Genomic DNA, 20,614 nt, shown 5'->3' on the forward strand with positions numbered 1-20,614 from the left:
GAAGATAGCAGATTGGCAGTGACCATTGTCCCTAACGGGTGAGCGAAAATGAATGAGGTGACTGGGGGGCTCCCAGCTCACGCTGGCCGAGCCAGCACCCACACTCCTGTAACCCCCAGAGTCAGGAGAGCTCAGGACGCTGGGTAGCCAGTGCAGGACTCCTGGGGAATGGGCGCTGATTGGGAACTGACTGGGAACTGTAGGAGGTCCTGAATTCCTGGGGATGAAGGGAGGTGAATTCCTGGGACCGGCCTCTTCTCCCCCTTGTTCTACACTCTTCTATGTGGCTTTCACCAAGTTATGTCAACTGAAATAAACTGGCTTGTATTTTCCCAGGTCGGTTAAGCCATAGCTGGTTTCCTGGCCCCGGCCTTCTTGGGGTTGTGGTCAATCTTCCTCCATGCCCTCCCTCTCACCTACTCTCCAGTTCTGAGCCCTTAACCCACGCCCACCCAGAACCATCATCTGTGCGGTGTGTTCTTTACACTATGGTCCTTTTCGCTTTCTGCTCCTAGAGTCTCTCTTTCCCATGTGCCGGGGGGGGGGGGCATATGGTCACTCTGCCAAGGACACATCTAGAGGCTGTGGCTTTCTTCATGCCACAGATGTATAACACAGTTGCGGACAATGGCAAGTGCTCTGCAGAGAAATTTCAAGGCGTTCAGGGAAGACCTCATCTGAGGAGAGGCCCAAATGAACATAAGGAGTAAGCCCTGAGAACAGTGGTGGGAAAAGCATTTCAGGTAGAGGGAACAGCATATACGAAGGCCTCAGGGGGGGAATGCAGTGAGGAAACAAAGTCAGAAAGGCAACCTGGCTCATGTCCGGAGGGGTGCTGTAGGCTCTGGTAAAGACTTTGGATAGAGTTTATGGAGCCATTGTAGTTGAGCTTATGAAGTTGATATGATTTTTCCTATTCTACAGATGAAGGGGTTGAGAAAGGTCAAATATCTTGTCCAAGGTCACCTGTAAGTAAAGGACAGATCCCAGGTTGTAGAAAATGACCCCCACGGGGCATGGCCAGGATTCAGAGTCTCAGCCTTCTCCAGGGACGACAGTGCTGACATCCAAAGGCTGATTAAGGGAGGGGACAGGGCTGTCCTTCCACAGGTCCATCTGATGCTCTGGCAAAGCTAAAGGAGCCCCAGCTCTATGCCACAGGCTGGCAGGGGCTGGCAGGGGGCTCCCGGAGTGGACTGCAGGTTCCCCACAGTGGGTGGGGTGGCCATAGCTGAGTGTCATGCCAGCTGAACCCAGGGAAGTGCTGACACAGCACAAATGTGCCGGCTCCACACCCCCACCCACTGTCGATGAATCAATTGAGTCACTCAACTGAAAAATTAACTCATACACACAGAAGGTCACTGAGAGGTGCATGCCTAGGGCCGAGGCTGTCCGGCATCATCTTTACCCCAGCCCCGGGGCCCAGCTCCAGCCTCTCTGAGGGGAACACTTGTGCCCTCAAACCCAGGAAGCCCAGGACCTTCAGGGGAGCTCCATTCTGCCTGTCTCCCCTCATCTGTCCTCCATTAGCAAACCTTCTCTCGGGCCTGATGATCGCTCATGTCTTGTCTGCTCTTCCTGGATTTATTTATCAAGTTTTAGTTGTGCTTTTAGGATGCTCAAAATCTGCTGGGCCAGAAGGATGCACAAAATGACCAAGATAGGAATTTTGCCCTCAAGGAGCTTAGAGTCCACGGGGCTGTGAGCAGGGAGTCAGATACCAGAGAACTATAAGGCCATGTTGGGGGATGGAGTGGAAACTTCATAAGCACAGGGTTTTTCTCTTTTTCATTCACTGGACATGCTCAATGTTTAGAATAGTGCCTGGCACACATTAGGTGCTCAGTAAAGATCTGTCCAATGAATGAACGCGTTAGTGAATGAAAGAGGCTATATGGTTAGGCTGCGCGTGAAACTGATGTGACTCTGGGGCAGTGGCCCCCCCATCTCGACTGCGCATGAGAATCACCTGGTGATCTGAAGACCGGGTCCCATCCCCAGAGGCCTGGACTGAGCTCGACTGGGGTGCACTTGGAAACTGGGAGTGTTAAATGCTCCCCAGGAGATTCTAATGTGCAGCCTTGGCTGAGCTCCACCGCTCTAGGATTCCCAGTGGCGGACTGTAAGAGGGTGGGCGGGGCTGCTGCCTCAGAGACACCTGACAGGTCCCATCCCAGATGCTGCGTGCAGTGAGGAGGGAGGAGAGTCTGCCCCTCCCGCTGGCATCTTGCCTGCAGGGCCCATGCCCAACACCCTCTTCAGAACTCTCCCCGTTTTTGTTCCCTGTCCTCCAGCCTCTTCCTAGGGACTCGCCCCCTTCCTCAGCCGTCCCTTGCCGCTGTTCCCCTGCTGACCTTGCCCCACATTAAAGGGTTGATCAGCCCATCAATTAATCGTGTCCTAATCCAATCTTGGCTTGGTTGGAGAGAGGGCAGTAAATCCAGCTGGGTAATCACGGCCTGATATTTGTGGAGGGATAATTACTGTCTCTCAGGCCTCACTTGGTGGCAAGATGAGATGAAAACCCATAAAACACCACGCAGGGCTGTGGTTCATTGTTTCTTGGCTGCACAAGGCTGGCTGTCAGCCAGCCAGCTCTACCCGCCCCTGCCCCTGGCACTGGCCCCAACCTCGTCCCCTCCCACTCATGCGACTGGCAGGGCTCAACATCAGGGGCAGTCTAGGGGCTGGTCCCTGGCTTGGGCTCCACAACCAGTAGGGATAACATTATGGGTCCTGGGGACAGGCAGTGTGTATGAAAGGGGGAGAAGAAGGGAAGGTGGTCCCCGTCACCAGGAAATCAACTGCCCTCAGGAGGTATACACAGGTGTGACAGGGTATACACAGGTGTGAAGCACAAGGGGTCGTCCAGCCCAGCCCAAAAGCCTGCTGCCATCTGGAAGAATCCAGTGCATGTCCAAGGTAGCCTCACAGGGACACGAGGTCCTGCATTCTTCAGGAGGATGCCCTGGCCTAGGACTTCCCTGCAGATGTTATGGTGGTCCCATAGGGAAGTCTTCGTTCTAATGGACTGAGATCAGGCCTGAGAGAATGTGAGAATTAGGGTAGAAAGCACCTGCAGCCCCAAGAACACAGCTCCTCAGCTCATAAAGCACTGAACGCCCGATATAAGCCAGGCTCTTCGTGACAGGCCCTGCAGGCACAGGACTGAGTCTGGCCAGAGAGCGTCTTGACTAAAAGGAAGACGCTGGAGTCAGACCCCTCAGTTTAAATCCTGGTACTTAGAAGTTGTGTGGCTATGGGCAAGTCATGTGGTCGCTTTGTGCCTCAAGTTTTCTCCATTATAAAGTGAGATATGGCAGTATATACCTAATCGAACTCCTGTGAAGTTTAAACGAGATAATTATTATAAAGTGCTTAATCAGGGCCTGGCACACAGTAGGTGCTATTTAAGTGATATCTGTTATCATTCTTTTTACTATTATTCAGCCTACTGGGCATCAATTCCCTTCCCCCATTCCTTAGTGTGTAGGACCTTGCTACTCAAAGTGTGGTCCCTGCACTGACAGCAGCATCATAGCCCAAGTGTGTGAGCGATGCAAGATCTCGGGCCCTGCCCTAGACCTGCGGAGTCAGAATCCACCTTTATACAAGACCCCCAGGTGATGCGGATAGACACTCTGGGCCAGAAAAGTCTCCGTGAACTTGAGGCCTGTCTTCCTCTAAGTTGTATCCCCCTCACCCAACACCTCTGGACTGGCGCGAGTAGGTGCTTGGTGGGCGTTTATGGAGTGAATAAATGAGATCAGCTGAAAGCTGCGGGGGCCGCGGAAGGATTTCAGAGCATTTTGGAAAGGCCCCCTTGAAACTGCGTGGCGGCAGTTCCCGGGGACTATCTGTTGGCTACAGTAGCCACCTGGGTGAGAAGGGCTGCGTGTCTGAGCCAGGCAGGAGCAGTGGGAGGGAGAGGAGGGGAGGGGAGGGGGCTGGGGGCTGCTCATACTGCTCAGACTGGGAAGCGAGAGGACAGGAAGTCTGAAAGGGAGGGCTGGGCCTCTGCTCAGGCCCTCCATCGCCAGGCCCAGGGGTCAGGAGATGAGAGCAAGCTTCCTGCCCAAGAGAAGAAGGATCCTCCTGCTGGGACAGAGCGAGGTCCTGCAGGCAGCAGGGGACTCTGCCTGGGGGAGCCCGTGATGTCGCCTGAGGAAGGTCAGGGTCCCCAAGGCCCTGCCCCCCAGCTGGCCCCGGGAGGAAGAAGGTGGGAAGCAGGAGGAGAGCCAAGGCCCCAATCCCTTACCTGAGAAGGCATTATTGGTGTTGAGGAAGTAGATCTCCTCACGGCCATCCCCGTCGATGTCACAGGCTGTGACCCCAATGGCGTTGCCCTGCCGGTCCCGCAGCGCATAGTAAGGGGAGCTGCGCTTGTCCACTGCGATGTTTACCAGCCGCTTCTGGGCCCGGTCGTACTTCAGAACCAGGTTGGGGCCATTGTACCTGGAGGGGAGGCGGAAGGGGACGTTGGGGACGAGCAGCTGGGCCCCCTGGTTCCACCCGACCGACACTGGGCTCAGAGTCCTCCTGGAGAGGTCATTGTAGAGCAATTCACAGTCCTGAGGGACCCTCAACAGCCTTGCTGTGGGGACCCTGGGGGTTTGATGAGTGTCCCTGAGTCAGACATGGGCCCAGGCAAAGTGAGAGCCAACTGGACTCACATGGGATACAATATAAGGAGTAGGGTAGTGGAGGGCGTCGGAAGCCAGAGACAACACCCTTGCCACGAGCTGTGCTGAAGAAAACAAGAACCTCCCAGACATTTCATCTTGGCACTTTCGTATTTATGATCTCATTAATTTAAATCTAACAACAACTAGGTGAGGAAGGTGAGGAGGCTGTATAATTAACCCATTTTACAGAGGAAGCAACTGATGAGCTTCATCAGGGAAACTAAGGTTCAGAGAAGTTCAGTGCCCTTCCCAAGGTAACACAGCTAGTAAGTGTCAGGCTCTGGGGCTCAAACTCAGTCCCTTTCTGTTGTTCTAAGAGCCCTTGCACAAATGAGCCAAGAAGGAGCAGAGGCTTTGTTGATGAGGTTTGGAATGACTCTCTCCAGACAGAAAGTCCCAGCATTTATTTCTTCTTCCTCCTCCTCTTCCTCCTCCTCCTCCTTCCCTTCTTTTTCTATTCTCCTTCTCCTTGATCAGGCAAGCCCAGGGTTTCGAACCGGTGACCCCAGTGTTCCAGGTCGACTCTTTATCCACTGCGCCACCACAGGTCAGACCCAGAAAGTCCCAGCATTTAAACAGTAAATATGAACTTCACATCTCAGATGGGAGATTATGAACACATATAAAGTCATGAGGTGGACATGCTGGGTTTCTTTTTCTATGAAACTCACAACCAAAAGATTCAAGTTCTCATCCGTTTTCCTCTCCCCCGTTTCACTCTCCTGTAACTACATGGTCCCTCAGGCGTGGTCTTGCCTCAGGCCCTTTGCAGTTGCTGCTCCCTAGGCCCAGGATGCTCTTACCCACATAGCCACATGGCTGTGGGCCCTGGCTCATTGTGAATTCCCAGCGAGGTCTTCCTGCCCACGTTCCCCCATGTTCCTGAAACCTGCAAGCCCCGCCCCTCGCCATCCCCATTCCTCTACCCTGCTCTCTGTCCCTATGGCTTTTACCAACAGCGGGCAGTCTGTGTCTTCTCGGTTATCTGTTCCTTCTCTGTCTGAGTCCACTAGAATGTCAGCTCCACGAGGACAGAACTTTCTGTTTTTTTCCCCTTTGGGTCCACAACAGTGCCTGGCACACAATAGCTGCTTGATAAATATTTGTTGAATGATTGAATGAGTAAGACCTCAGAACTCATGTCTGAGTCATAGGGTTTAGGCAGCTCATGGTTGATTTCCTCCCATCACATTTCCATCTGGAGAGAGAGGCATACCCAAGGTCACCTCCCAGACAGCACGGCTGCGGATGTCTGAAGGCCTCCTCCTGCTCCTGGAACACCAGCCTGCCAGGCTCTCCAAAGGAACCTGGACAACCCTCATCCGTTAGTCTCCGGCCTCCTGCCTTTGTTTTAACCTGAGCGCATCCATACCAGGTTCAGCGCCAGCCTCTGGATGGTCCCGGCAGAGAACACTTGGGGGGAAGTAGGAAGAACTCACCAAGGTTTTTGAGAGAAATCATTTCCTGCTTTCCTGAAAGAGATCCAACTTGGCCCTTTCCTTCGTCACCAAGATGCAGACAGAGCCAGTCAAGTTTGGGGGATGCTTCACAACTGGCCGGGTGCCTTCTGGCACCCACGGTGTGTGAAGAGGGAAACAGAGCTCCCCGGGGGCTGAGTCAGCACCTGGTGACGGAAGGCTGCACCTCAGACGTCTTGACAGAGTGTCTGAAGGTTGTGTTGAGGGAACAGCATGACCCAGGGGACGCGTCCAGGCAGGAGAGATGGAACACTTGGCTTCCAGTACTGTCCCCAGGGACAGGAAGTGCCTCTGGGTGCTAAACACTAGTCCTCCAAGCCTCTGGTTCTCCTGCCACTACCGTCCCTTCTGCTCCTCACAAGACATTGTAGTTCTAGGGTGCTGTACCTCATCAAAATCACTCACAAGCATTGTCTTACCTGAGCTCCCCTCCCTCCAGTCCCAGAAAGAAGGTAGGTAAGATATTTTTTTCTAGAAAAAGATACTGGGGGCCAGAGAGGCAAAGTGAGCTGCCCAAGGTTATACAGCTCAGACACGGCAGTGCTGGGCCGCTGTCACCAGGGTCCAACCCGTGTTCCTTCCGTGTCACCTATGATGCCAGCGCTCTGAGTCTCCTGCATCGTTTGTTCCGGCAACCCCCCACCCCCACCCCACCCCAAAGCAGCAACTGGGAGAAACACCCGAAGACTTCACGTCAACAGTGGAGATAATAACTCTACATTTCTACAGCACTCTACATTTACCAAGAAATGTCTTATTCTTGATTTCATTTGCTTCTCGCAGGTCTTCACCTGCCAGAGATGAGCTTTGTGACCTTGGCTGGCCAGAAACCTTATGTCCTGTGTTTCTCTTCCGCAAAACAAGGGAGTTGGATTAAATCAGAGGGTCACAAAATGTGCAGACAAATATGGCTGTGGTGGCGGGCCTCCGCATTTCTGTGTTGATGCATTTTATTTTATGCATCACATTCCATCAGGTGAGGTTTAGCTCAGAGACTCCAGAGCCAGCGTTGAAAAGGCACTGGGCTAGCAGCTCTGTGAGCCCTTCTGGCTCCATGTCTCTCGGGCCACAGGTCTACTCTAACCTTAGGTGACGGGCAGAGTGGGTGGGTTCTCCTCCAGGCTATAGCTGGGGAGACATATCAAGTCCAGCCTTGACCCCCCCCCCCCTTTTTTTTTATCTCCTGTCTGTCTGGTCTCTTGGAGTGGCTTCACTATCCCCTGGAGCCAGCTCCCGGTGGGAGGTGAAGGGCCATGGTTCTAGCACATATTGGAGACTAGTCCTTTCAGCCTAAATCAAGGATGATGGGCATGTCCACAAGGTCCCTGCTCCCATGGTGGTGACTGTGGGGGAGCAGAAGGCTCAGGGTCATCTTTTCCCTTGAAGATTTGGGGGTGCTAGTTTCTGGCACTCCCTAAGGGGACTGTTGGGTGGGGTTACTAGGCTGGTTCAAATTCCTCCATCTGTTATAGCAGTGGTCCCCAACCCCTGGGCCGTGACCGGTACTGGTCCATGGGCCATTTGGTACCGGTCCACAGAGCAAGAATAAATAACTTACATTATTTCCGTTTTATTTATGTTTAAGTCTGAACAATGTTTTATTTTTAAAAAATGACCAGATTCCCTCTGTTACATCCATCTAAGACTCACTCTGGACGCTTGTCTTGGTCACGTGATACATTTATCCGTCCCACCCTAAAGGCCGGTTCATGAAAATATTTATATTTTCTGACATTAAACCGGTCCGTGGCCCAAAAAAGGTTGAGGAGCACTGTGTTATAGAGTGAGAATTATAGAGTCCACCCAAGCTACACGGCCGCCTGGAATGAACCCTACAGTCTTTCCCCTTCTCTCCCACTACCAACCCTAGGGCTATGGACACAAAACCAGACCAACAGGTCCTAAGTAGGGTTCTCCACAACCCAGGGAGAGGACTGGGGGAGACACACGAAGGGAGTTGCCACGCCCCTCCACCCACGCTGCCCTTTGCCGTCAGTCAAGCTGGACACACATCTGAGTTCTCACAGTCTTCTCCCGGGATAGCCTGGCTTATTTCCTCCCCACTTCTCTGCAGAGTGGAAGCTCCTGTTGGGTTTCTGAATAGGATCTGTCTCTTTGGGCTTCTTTGACTTCGCTCAGCTGCAGCTGCCCTCGTGGGGAATGCTCTCCCCACCCTCCTGCCTCCCATGCAGCCTACCCAGCCCCCATCTTGTCTGGATGGGATCTCTTCTCCGCACACCCGTGTTCGGCACCTCGCTCGTTCCTGCGAGGGCAGAGCTGTTGTGTTCCCACATCCCTTCCCTCATTAAAACATATGCTCCTCAAGCCCCAGAAGCATGTGGATACATCTCTGCATTGGCTGTGTTTAGAGCCAGGCTTGGCATAGAGAAGGTGCCCAACAAATTTCTGTCCAATGCAAAAGGAAGGGAGGGAGGGAGGAAGGGAGGGAGGAAAGAAAGGAGGGAGGGAGGGAGGGAAGGAGGGGGTAGATGAATAAATAAAAACAATCATAGGCCTGACCTGTGGTGGCGCAGTGGATAAAGTGTCGACCTGGAAATCCTAAGGTCGCCGGTTCGAAACCCTGGGCTTGCCTGGTCAAGGCACATATGGGAGTTGATGCTTCCAGCTCCTCCCCCCTTCTCTCTCTCTGTCTCTCCTCTCTCTCTCTCTCTCTCTCTCTCTGTCCTCTCTAAAATGAATAAATAAATAAATTAAAAAAAAGAAGCATTTCAAAAAAAAAAAAAACAATCATAGGAGCACTGACAGAGCAGCGGCCAGCTGTCAAACACACTTCGGAGTACTTCATGTCCACATCTCATTTCATCCTCATGACAATCTTAGCATTTTACAGCTGTGGAAAGCCTTTGGGTATTTTTCTGAGGTACAGAAGTTAGCCGCAGTTGCTAACCCACCCACACACAGTCCTCTGGGCGGTGAGTTCCCACACAGACAGTCCTGGGGAGCTGGATGTAAGTTATGTGACATTGCATGTCTTCTCTCTCTGACACTTGCCAGAGATTGTGGGGCACTTCTACCAGTTCAGGAGGCTTCGAAGCTCAGTGAAATGGGGATAGGCACTGAGACAGGGTCCATGTTCTAAAAAGGCAGATGTGACTTCATAATATCCAAGGCTGAGCCAGCAGGCAGAAGTGATTGGTTTGGTGGCAAATGCAAAGTCTGCTTGAGAGACTCCAGCAGGGCACAACCCATACTTGTGTGAGTGCCATCCAATGTTGGTGCCAATCCACTGGGACAGGACTGCTCTGGGCAGAGAGAGGCTCGGGGGTTGGGCCCCAGGCAGCCTGGGCGGGGGCTCCTGGCCCTGCCACTTTCCGGTGCTGACCTTGAGCTTCTCCAAGCTTCAGCTTCCTTATTGTGCTACATAGCTCACAGGATGGCTGTGAGGGTGAGAGTGTGACAACACTTGGTAAACTGTGAAGAGTCCCACAATTGTGTGTTCTCATCATTATTGAACAAAACAAAACAATGAAGGCACAACTCTCACTCTCCAGTGATCATTTTGAGAGTTTCCAAAGACTTCTCATCCAAAACATCCCACCCTGATGCTTACCCTCTGCGTGGATATTTCTTTATTTCCCTTTATGACTGAAATTCTCGAAGAGTCTTCACAAGCTGTCTCCACTTCCTCACCACCCACTTACCCCTTCCCAATCCACATCCCCCCACCCCCAATTCCAGCCAAAGTGCTCTTGTTACTTTCATTGGTGGCTTTCGTGGGCCACACCTAGGGACACCCTTTCCATCTCCCTTGACCCCCACCACACCTCTTCCTCCTTAAAACACTCTCCGCTGCTCTGCTGCCCCCGATGCCGCCATCCTGCTCCGGTGTTTCTTCTCTCTCTCTCTGCTTCTCCCTCCTTTCCTCCTTCACAGGTGCTTCCTCCTCTCTCTGCCCCCCCTTTTTTTTTTTTGTATTTTTCTGAAGCTGGAAACGGGGAGAGACAGTCAGACAGACTCCCGCATGCGCCCGACCGAGATCCACCTGGCACGCCCACCAGGGGCGACGCTCTGCCCACCAGGGGGCGATGCTCTGCCAGAGCCACTCTAGCGCCTGGGGCAGGGGCCAAGGAGCCATCCCTAGCGCCCGGGCCATCTTTGCTCCAATGGAGCCTTGGCTGCGGGAGGGGAAGAGAGAGGCAGAGAGGAAGGGGGGGGGGTGGAGAAGCAGCTGGGCGCTTCTCCTTATGTGCCCTGGCCAGGAATCGAACCTGGGTCTCCCGCACGCCAGGCCGACGCTCTACCGCTGAGCCAACCGGCCAGGGCCTCTCTGCCCTCTTAATGTTGGAGTCCCCAGGCCTGGTCCTGCGCCCCCTCTCTTCTCTCTGTCCCCTTTCACTAGGGGATAATATTTATTCCCAGGACTGACAACTCACAAATTTATTTCTCCTACCCAAATCCCCCGTCCAAGCTCAGACTCATATATCTGACTGCCTCTCTGACATCTCTCCTTTGCACCTGCACAGCCGTCTCTGATGGAACTATTGATCGCTCGTCCCCCAACCCTCACCCTGCAATGGGCACCCAAGTGCTAAAGCCAGAAACCTGGTGCCAGCCTTGGTTTTTCCACCCCCTCATCTTCACATCTAATTCATCGGCCAATCCTGTCATTTCTACCCTTTAAAATAGTTAACATCCATTCTCGTCTTTCCTCCCCCATGGCTACCATCTCTGGAGAGCCTCCTTTCTCTGTTTCCTCGTGTGGCCCCCTCAGTCTAATCCCCCATACCATGGCCACACTCATCATTTTAACACACACATCAGACCAGCCATTTTCCTGCCTTAAACCCTTGGGTGGCTCCCCATTGTGTTGGAATGGAACCCAAACTCCTTATCATACCTGAACCAGAAGCTCAGCTTGGTCTGCTGCCCACGTCGCTGACCTCCTCCAGCCACACTGGCCCCAGCGTCCTCGCAGGCGCAGTCCCAACCCCGGCCTCTCCCGGGGCTGCCCTCTCTGACTAGGACACTCTTTCCACACTTCCCTCTGGTTTCTTCTCATCCTTTAGGTCTCACCTAGAAGAGCATCTCAGAGAACTTGTCCCCTGTCCCCCGGGTATTCTAATCACTGCATCCACTGTCCCACTCTTGTTTAGTTACCTATTTACTGCCCATTTCTCCCAGTAAACCATAAGCTTCATGAAGGCAGGGACTGTGTCTGCTCTGCTCACTTCAATCTTCTCATCACTTAGTGCAGGGGTCCCCAAACTTTTTACACAGGGGGCCAGTTCACTGTCCCTCAGACCATTGGAGGGCCGGACTATAAAAAAAAACTAGGAACAAATGCCTATGCACACTGCACATATCTTATTTTAAAGTAAAAAACAAAACAAAACGGGAGCAAATACAATATTTAAAATAAAGAACAAGTAAATTTAAATCAACAAACTGACCAATATTTCAATGGGAACTATGGGCCTGCTTTTGGCTAATGAGATGGTCAATGTGCTCCTCTCACTGACCACCAATGAAAGAGGTGCCCCTTCCAGAAGTGCGGCGGGGGCTGGATCAATGGCCTCAGGGGGCTGCATGCGGCCCGCGGGCTGTAGTTTGGGGACCCCTGACTTAGTGCATGATGAATGTTCAATAAACGCCTGTAGAGTGGATGAGAGAGAAGCAGCCGGTGGAAGGTGCTCGTCAAGTCGTGTATGGCCCAAGAGCTAAAATATTTACCATTTGGCTCTTTGCAGAGAAATATTTTCTGTTCCTTCAAGGGTTGTCAGCCTTATATTGTTGTCAGCCTTATAGTAAAAGTTCTAAGTGATAGTTATCAGAACAGGACAGAAAATTAGAGTAAGCTTTAGTAAAGATTACTTTGGAGTCAGTACTTGGAAAGACACAGTTTTCTAAGAAAAGTATTTCAGGGAGAGTATATAGGTTGAATGCAATGAAGATGTTAGGTCTTAGGATGGAGATTGTGAGGCAAAATAATCTGCAGAGAAAAAAGAGACAGAGAAGTTGTCTAAGATGAGAGCGGGGTTCTCTGTATGGGGGTTTATCTAAGGCTCAGAAGTGAGCGAGGGCGTGAACATCCCTCTCAATGAGCGAGGTGGTCGAAGGGGCATGGGAAATGACCTCCAAAGATGGCTCCCATCGTCTTTCTTCTGTGTGCACGTTACTCCACCCAGGAGGAGGTGGGATCTATTTTGCCTCCCCTTGAATCTGGCCTGGCCTCAGTTAGCAGCATAGGGTGGAAGTGATGTTGGGCCAGTTTGGGGCGCAGCCTTTGAGAGGCCTACTTTTTCTCTTGTAAAATCCAGTTGCCATGGTAGAAATTTCATTACCTCGAGACCATCACACTCTGCAGAAGCCCAACCCGGCGCCATGGAGAGTCCATGCGGGATAGTGCAGAGGCACCAGGTGTGTGAGTGAAGACTTGGTGAGCCTTCTACTCCACTAGTTGAAGAACTTATGGGCTCATATGTCCAAACAACCAGAACATCCAGGGTACAGGTAGGCTTCGGGGTGCCTGGACCCAGGGTTCCGACCAGAAGGTTGTCAGGACCTTGTCCCTCTTTCCTCTGTCTATTGGCGTCCTTTTCTCACCCCATCTTTCTTCACAAGACTTGGCCTGAGGGAACGCTCTCAGCCTCACTCCTCAGCTTCAGCGCAGACTGGAGCTGCTTTCTTTCCTCAGTTCCAATGGGCAGAGCTCCAGGCAAAGGCTAAGATTGGCCCACATTGGGCCACATGTCCAGCCTCAGAACCGGGAGCCAGGAGCCTATGATTGACAGCCTTCCACTAGTACCAGAACCAATGCGAGCAGCATCTGAAGAAGGACCTATTTTCAGGAAGAGCAGAGTCAGCAAGGATGAGGCCTGTGTCTCTAGATAGACAGTCATTCATCCGGGTCTGTGTATCCTGGAGACAAGCCGGCCAGAGCCTGCTGATGGAAGCAACGATTCCCTGGCCCCAGCTAGTCCCTGCGTCTTCATCTAGATACATCTCAAGGTCCTCCCATTCCCCTCCAGAAGCCCCAGAAAGAGGTGAACACAGAAAGTGGAATGACTGCTTGAGTCACTATGTTCTGGAAATGCGTCTGGCTGGCGTCCTGCTGACTCCAGAGGCCTCTGTGCCTGGCAGCGCCATTGGCCGCGAGGAGCAGGGGCACAGAGGGCTGGCAGTGACGAGCCCGGTGTGGGGCGGAGGCGAGCTCTGGCCCAACTCTGTGACCAGTTCTCCAAGGACTTGGGCAAATCACTTAACTGCTTGGTTACAAGATACTTTAAATCTCTATTCAAACTTTCTTCCTGCATGCTATCACTATCTGGAAACTTCTAGCTAAAAAGCCATTTGTTTTTGTCTTTGTCTCTCTTTTGTTTGAAGGGGTGGGCTAATTTAGGGGCAGAATTGTGGTACAAATAGCCAATGGAGTCTTCATTCTTCTTTAAGAGTAAAAAAGATAAACCAATCATTCTCTAATGAATTCATTCTACCCTCCAGGACCCTATTTCCAGCCTGGGCACACTGCATGGCACAAGATGTAATTCTCCGCTCACAGACCCTCCAGCTGAATATGACAAATAAAGAGTGTCCCGAATTCCAGACTTTCAGAGAGGTGACCAGTTCTGCTAGAGTACGATCTTTTAAAGAAGGTGCAGTCAATCTAGAATTTAAAGGATGCTTAGAATTTTTTTTTTTTGTATTTTTCTGAAGCTGGAAACGGGGAGAGACAGTCAGACTCCCGCATGCGCCCCACCGGGATCCACCCGGCACGCCCACCAGGGGTGATGCTCTGCCCACCAGGGGGCGATGCTCTGCCCCTCCAGGGGGCAATGCTCTGCCCCTCCAGGGCGTCGCTCTGCTGCGACCAGAGCCACTTTAGCGCCTGGGGCAGAGGCCAAGGAGCCATCCTCAGCGCCCGGGCCATCTTTGCTCCAATGGAGCCTTGGCTGCAGGAGGGGAAGAGAGAGACAGAGAGGAAGGAGGAGGGGGGTGGAGAAGCAAATGGGCGCTTCTCCTATGTGCCCTGGCTGGGAATCGAACCCGGGTCCCCCGCACGCCAGGCCGACGCTCTACCGCTGAGCCAACCGGCCAGGGCCGGATGCTTAGAATTTTAATAGAAGATATTTAGTTAGGCATTGACAAAAGAAATAGTGTGAATTGTGAAGCAGATCAGAGAACAAAAGAATATGCTTAGGGAGCATAGGGTAGACCAACTGGTACAGAGATGAGTGCTGGACAATAATAGAAACGAGAGGAAGGCTAACTGGACATGACATCCAAGATTGTGGAAGATGCGGTGTGTAAACTAAGATTTGAGATTTTATCTGGTAAGAAATGGGAAACCACTGAAGAGTTCTGAACAGGGTGTACCATCATATCAAAGAATGGCTTTGGAGAGCATTGTCCAGTGGCTATAGAATTGAAACAATAGTGCAAAAGCACAGAGATTTCCCTGAATTATTTCAAAAACAATTTCTGAGCTAACTTGAGCAGGTTTCTGTTCCTTGCAAGCCAATGACTCCTATGACAGAGCAGAGCCTGACCAGGTGGTGGTGCAGTGGATAGAGTGTCGGACTGGGACGTGGAAGACTCAGGTTTGAGACCCCAAGGTCACCAGCTTGAGCGCGGGCTCATCTGGTTTGAGCAAGGCTCACCAGCTTGAGCCCAAGGTCGCTGGCTTGAGCAAGGAATCACTTGGTCTGCTGTAGCCCCCTCGGTCAAGGCACATATGAGAAAACAATCAATGAACAACTAAGGTGCTGTAACAAAAAACTGATGCTTCCCATCTCTCTCCCTTCCTGGCTGTCTGTTCCCTATCTGTGCCTCTGTCTGACTCTGTCTGTCACACACACGCACACCTCCCCCCCCACAAAAAAACAAAACAACAAAACACACACACACAAAAAGAAATCAGGAAAGCAAGGGTTAAAAAGAAAGGCGTGGCCAGCAGTGCTAAATGTCTTGAGAGATCAAAAAGGTGGAATAAGCAAATGGATCTGGCAATTGGGAAGCCGCTGAGGACCTTCAAGGAAGCTGCTTCCTTCCAGAGGAAAGAGGAGCTAGATTAGGGCGGAAGATAGTGGCTGGGCTACAGTGTAGATGACTCAGTGGGAACAAGAAGGGCTCAGGAAGGTCTAGGATACTGGCCAGGGGACACGGAGTTAGGTGATGGTTTCAACAAATGCTGGGCCTGTGCGTGTTTATAGGCAAGAGGAAAAGACCCAGAAGGGCAGGGGACTGGGAGGCTACCTAGGCAAGACGTGGAGAAGGTGGAGGGCAACAGTGTGCCAAGTACCAGCAGAGGGAGTAAAGGAAAGGAAGCCAGGATGGGTAAGAAGACAGGAAGAGATAGAAGATAGTGACTAGCAAGTTGATACCCAGAGAACTTGGTCTGCTTATAGGTCAACAAGAGGTGAGATCTTTAGCTGGGAGGAAGGTGCGGAAGTCATAGCTTGGAAAGGAGGAAGTTGAAAGAGCAACTGAAGAGCCAACACATGGCCCCTTTCTATGGTAAATGAGGGTGTGCCATCTCAGTTGGGATGACTTGAGGGGTGGTGAGATGCAGAGCGCAGGTGGAGAGACAGGATTAGTCTTAGAGGGGGCAGAGAAGATGCAGTCTGCACCAGGAGCAGAGCAATCACAGCAGGGAGACCGGACCAGGTCCCAGGGAGTCAACCTGGATTGGAGGGTACAGGCAGGGGGTGGTGCAGGCAGGGCTGCCTCAAGGAGCTGAGCTCCGGGTGGGGGCAGGTGAGGGCAGGTGTTCAGGGTCTGAAGTCTAGAATGGGAGCTGCCTGCCCTTGGCCCTGGAGAGAGGCTGGTAAAGGTGGAGGGAGCATCTGCTCTCAGGAGTGAGATGGGTTCTATGGGGGCAACACGGAGCAGCAGAAAGGAGTTAGAATAGAAAGGCTGAGAGGCAGTATAGCTCTGTGGTAAGGAACTTGGCTCAGGAGTCGAGGGCAGAGCCCTTCTCTGCACCTCGTTAGCTGTGAAGGTTTTCTTGGACAAGCCACTCAGCTTGTCCAAGCCTCAGCTCCCCTGCCATGGGGTTTTGCTGAGAATTAAAGTAGTTAATACAGTGCTAGGCACGCAGCAAACACTCAATAAACACTAGTTAGTACGTCTGTCTTCTTCTGCTCACATATACAGTCAGTCAGTGGGAACTCGATAAATATTTTTGAAAGAATGAGTTATGATGATTATTACCTGTGTAGCCTTGAGCACAGGAGACTGTGAGCTCCATGGAGTTCTGGACTATATTTTATCCTTCTAGCTCCTAACACAATGTTTCATAACAGAACCTGCTTACAATCACTAGAATGCAGTTTCCTCATCTATAAAGTGGGGCTAATAATATTTGCTTTACCTCAAGGTCAAACGAGATAACGCAGGTGAGCCATGACACAGCTGTGGGTTTTGCACGCATGCATATACATACACACGCACGCATGCGCGCGCCCACACGATATATGGCTGCTGTCGGCAGCAGAGGCAGCGCCTGGGCCCCCCAGGGAGTCTACGCTCTTCTTTCCTATTTGACAGGAGCTGAATGATGGCCCGCTGAGCTGCAGGAATGCTCTGTGAAAGGAGATGATAGGAATTTGTTGAGGCCTCATCAGAAGGTGGCTGTGGTTTTCTCTGCAGGGAGGAAGTCTGGAGCTGGTCACCGCACTGGACAGGAGGTATGCAAGAGTCTACTTTAAGTCATCCTGGTCTGATACCTGCACTGGACAAGCAAGGAGACACAGGGCACTAGACAGAGGTCACAGGCCCTGGTGAGGGGCCGAGGACAGGTCTTGGCTGGCAAAGAGCAAAACTGTCATGTGAAGACAAGAACCAGGTGGGCTCTTGATGGTCTAGCTCAGGGGGGTATAGAGATGGCCATCTTTTTTTTTTTTTTAATTTTTATTTATTTATTTATTTTTTACAGAGACAGAGAGTGAGTCAGAGAGAGGGATAGACAGGGACAGACAGACAGGAATGGAGAGAGATGAGAAGCATCAATCATTAGTTTTTTCATTGCGCATTGCAACACCTTAGTTGTTCATTGATTGCTTTCTCATATGTGCCTTGACCGCGGGCCTTCAGCAGACCGAGTAACCCCTTGCTCGAGCCAGCGACCTTGGGTTCAAGCTGGTGGGTTTTTCCTCAAACCAGATGAGCCCACACTCAAGCTGGCGACCTCGGGGTCTCGAACCTGGGTCCCCTGCATCCCAGTCCGACGCTCTATCCATTGCGCCACCGCCTGGTCAGGTGAGATGGCCATCTTTAGCTTAGAAAAGGCCTGTCCTTCTAGCCCAGGGCTATGTCTAACTAGAGTCTTAGCTCAGACACTAGTTGAGTGGCAGACCCCTCTTCATGATAACGAGCTTCCCCCATGATGACCATCGGCTTGAAATTTCTCATAGAAATCACTGTTGGACACCCCCATCCCTTGTACCTATCAGGGTACACGGGCCAGGCTGTCTGGGTCCCTGTCGGGATCTCCACATTCTCTCTCCAGACCCAGGGGATATGCTGTTCTGCTTGCTGGCCTCCACTCCCGCTCACCCTGGCTGTCCCATCCCAACGGGAAAATCAAGTTCCTCTAGTTTTCCCTCATGCTGCAGCTAATGGGGGCATGCCTGGCTGTGTCTTGTGAAATAATGATTGGAGGAAGCAGCAAAAGCCTTCTAGTGGCTATGAAGTGTTAACCGATGAATTAAACTCTTCATTTTGATTTGAAGGAAATAGTCCTAGAAGACACTCTTGCTTTAAAAAAAAAATATTAAGCTGCCAACTATGAAAGGCGTTCATTTGGAGGGGTCTTTGTTGCCAAGCTGGCTTGAATTCCCTTAGCTGTGCATTAACACTAATCAGAATCTGGCTGTGAGAACAAATATGCATTCAAGTTTAAGGACAGAAAATGTGTGTAAAGTATTAGTGAGAAAGTACCAAATATACCCATTTATTCTTTAAAGTGCTTGCAGTATAAAAATGACCTATCTGACAAGCAGTTAAAATCAACAGTTATTTTAATTACAAATGAAAGGTACATGACTATAATCTAAGAATATTAGGTAACACAGACAATTTGTGTTGGAACCATCCATCTAGATTAAAGCCCCTGCTAGAGCTGGTATATCCTGATTGCAGAAGATGAGCAGGCAAATCCTTGCTACTCAAAGTGGGGGTGGGGACGGGTGGCACCGGCAACATTCAAAAGCATGATAAACACGCAAAATCTCAGGCCCCAGATCTCCGAGACAGAAAGTTCATTTTAACAAGATGACAAGACATTTACGTGCACATTAAATTTTGGGAAAGGCTTGCCTGGGTCATGTTTCTCAGAGTAGCCTGTAGAGCAGTTATATTAGAAATACCTGGAGAACTTATTAAAAATGCAAATTCCTGAGCCCCTACCCAGACCCATGAAATCAGCAAGCCCAGACAGAGAGCCCAGGAATCAGCATTTCAAACAAATTCCCAGGTGGTTTTTATTTGCACCGAACTGTGAGACCCAACCCTAGTCCTTCCTAGCTCATCGAGATCCATTAAGGACCAGTTGACATTCAGTGTTCTGAGTCCAGTACAAAGGAATTGGATTGATGTCATGTCTGACATTTAGGGGTTTTAAACAACATCACTACAGCTGAACATGTAGAAGACAAGCTACGGTATAAATACGGTATAAATACTGAGAAGGATTATAGTATTGACTAATTCACAGAGCATGTGAGTCTCCCTTCCACACTTGTGAATATGTTTTTCCTGAGGGTGGAGAAAAAACAGACACGTTGTCCTCCTCCTTAGTCCATCCTTCCTAGTTCTCCTGGAACCGAGTGGACTTCCACTTAATGGACCATTATTTCTTCTGGGCTACTGGGCAGAGCCCAGCCCACAGCTCAGCCACTCGAGTGTCCTGCTCAGAGCAGACAGGAAGGACATCAGTGACTCATTTCATTAGCCTTTTCCTATGGACCTTCCCTTCTCCTCCTTATACCCACCAGCCCTTCCCGAGGCCAGCGGGCCCGCCGCCCCTCTGCAGCTCTACCCGAGTCATTCCTAACACACAGGTTAGGAAAGGTTTGGATCAAGCCTGGGCATCTGCAAGTCTTCGGTCCTTGGGGATGGCGTGAGCTTTCTTCTCTTTCCTTTTGATATCTGCATTTGGTTCCTTCAGAAAGAGAGAAATGTGAACCATAATCCTCTTTTAGAGGTAAAAAAAACCCCAAACCAGCCAGCCTCTTCGGAAATGCAATGTGCAACAAGTAGAGATGGGGCAACGTGTGACAGGCACTCAGCCAGAGGTCTCTGCCGACTCAGCTGACATGGCACAAAAGCTGGTCCAGAACGTTGGTCCATTAGTGGAACAATGTCTAAGTCAAGTCCCAGATCTTGGGACTCAAAGCACAGGTCTCGTAAGCATGCATGTGCGGTTATACAGAGCTTCCTGGATTACGTGGCTGAATCCTCTCAGAGATCCAGTGGGGTCATTATTTCTCACCTGCCCCTTTAGTGCAAAACCAGAGGTTAGTTATATGCCTGTCACATAGCTGGGAAGTGGCAGAGCTGAGTCTTGAATTTGCTTCTTCTGACCCAAATTCTAGTTTCTTTTTACTCAACCATATGCCTTGCTTGTCTTCTATTCATGAACTGACATATTATTTTAACTAGAGCAGGGATTCCTTTTGGCAAAGCTCTCTCCATATTATACCAGAGAGCGCAGAACTAGCACGTGATCACCTCTCAGCAGGTTTAGTGGCCAGAAAAGAGCTACTGCTTCTTTACTTTGCGGCTCCGGCAAATTCTCTAAGGTGTAGGTGAAAAATCAATGCCAGATGGCTCTCGTGGAGGGGACTGCACAGCTTAGCTGCTGTGGACTCACCCTGGGAGGAAGGTCATTGCAGCTGAGGAATATGGCCGGACCGGGCTGGGCCCGGCACGGGAGCCCCACGTGGCAGCCCTGCCCTGACTCGGCTCCGCTCGGCTCCGCTGTCAGTGTGCAGGGCGACCAGGGAAGCGAACAAGGGAGGCGGAGCTGCGGGGAGGGCCGCTTCCAGGAGGCGTTACCGCTGCCCTTGAGGGACCCCTCGGGCCCGGACAGGGATGGTGATGAAGCTCCACCGTGACAGCACAAATAAGGCTCCTGTCTGCACAATCATTGGCTCAACAGATAAATGCGGACCTGTTGTCAGAAATGACAATCTGGGTATTACAAATAACAGACTCGACGTGGTGATTGCTGGAGCGGAGTTTCAGGAGCAAAGTGGAATCCTGAGCAGAAATCCACAGTGACCAGGAGTTTCTGGCTCTGGAAGGGTCAGGAAACAGCTGAGAGGACAGCTCACAGAGCCTGCTTGATCACACCCAGGAATGATGTGTGCACCTGCGGTGCAGTATTAAGCCGAGGACTCCAGCACGCGCTCCTCCATCTTGGTGCGGAACAATTCCCACACGCGGGGCATGCGCTGGTGTTTGTTTCTTAGGGCTGCCGTGGCGTAT

At 51.3% G+C, this 20,614-nt stretch overlaps 1 protein-coding gene across 2 annotated transcripts in view; it reads right to left on the reverse strand.

The window, feature by feature from the left end:
* CRTAC1 (cartilage acidic protein 1) overlaps positions 1–20,614 on the reverse strand; it is a 140,818-nt gene that overhangs the window by 50,688 nt on the left and 69,516 nt on the right. For both annotated transcript variants that reach the window (XM_066238327.1, XM_066238326.1), the window contains exon 3: positions 4,262–4,458. In XM_066238327.1, coding sequence (XP_066094424.1) covers positions 4,262–4,458 — 197 coding nt within the window. The remainder of the gene's footprint in view (positions 1–4,261; positions 4,459–20,614) is intronic.

Source organism: Saccopteryx bilineata, chromosome 7, assembly GCF_036850765.1.
Source record: "Saccopteryx bilineata isolate mSacBil1 chromosome 7, mSacBil1_pri_phased_curated, whole genome shotgun sequence".
Classification (NCBI taxonomy): Eukaryota; Metazoa; Chordata; class Mammalia; order Chiroptera; family Emballonuridae; genus Saccopteryx; species Saccopteryx bilineata.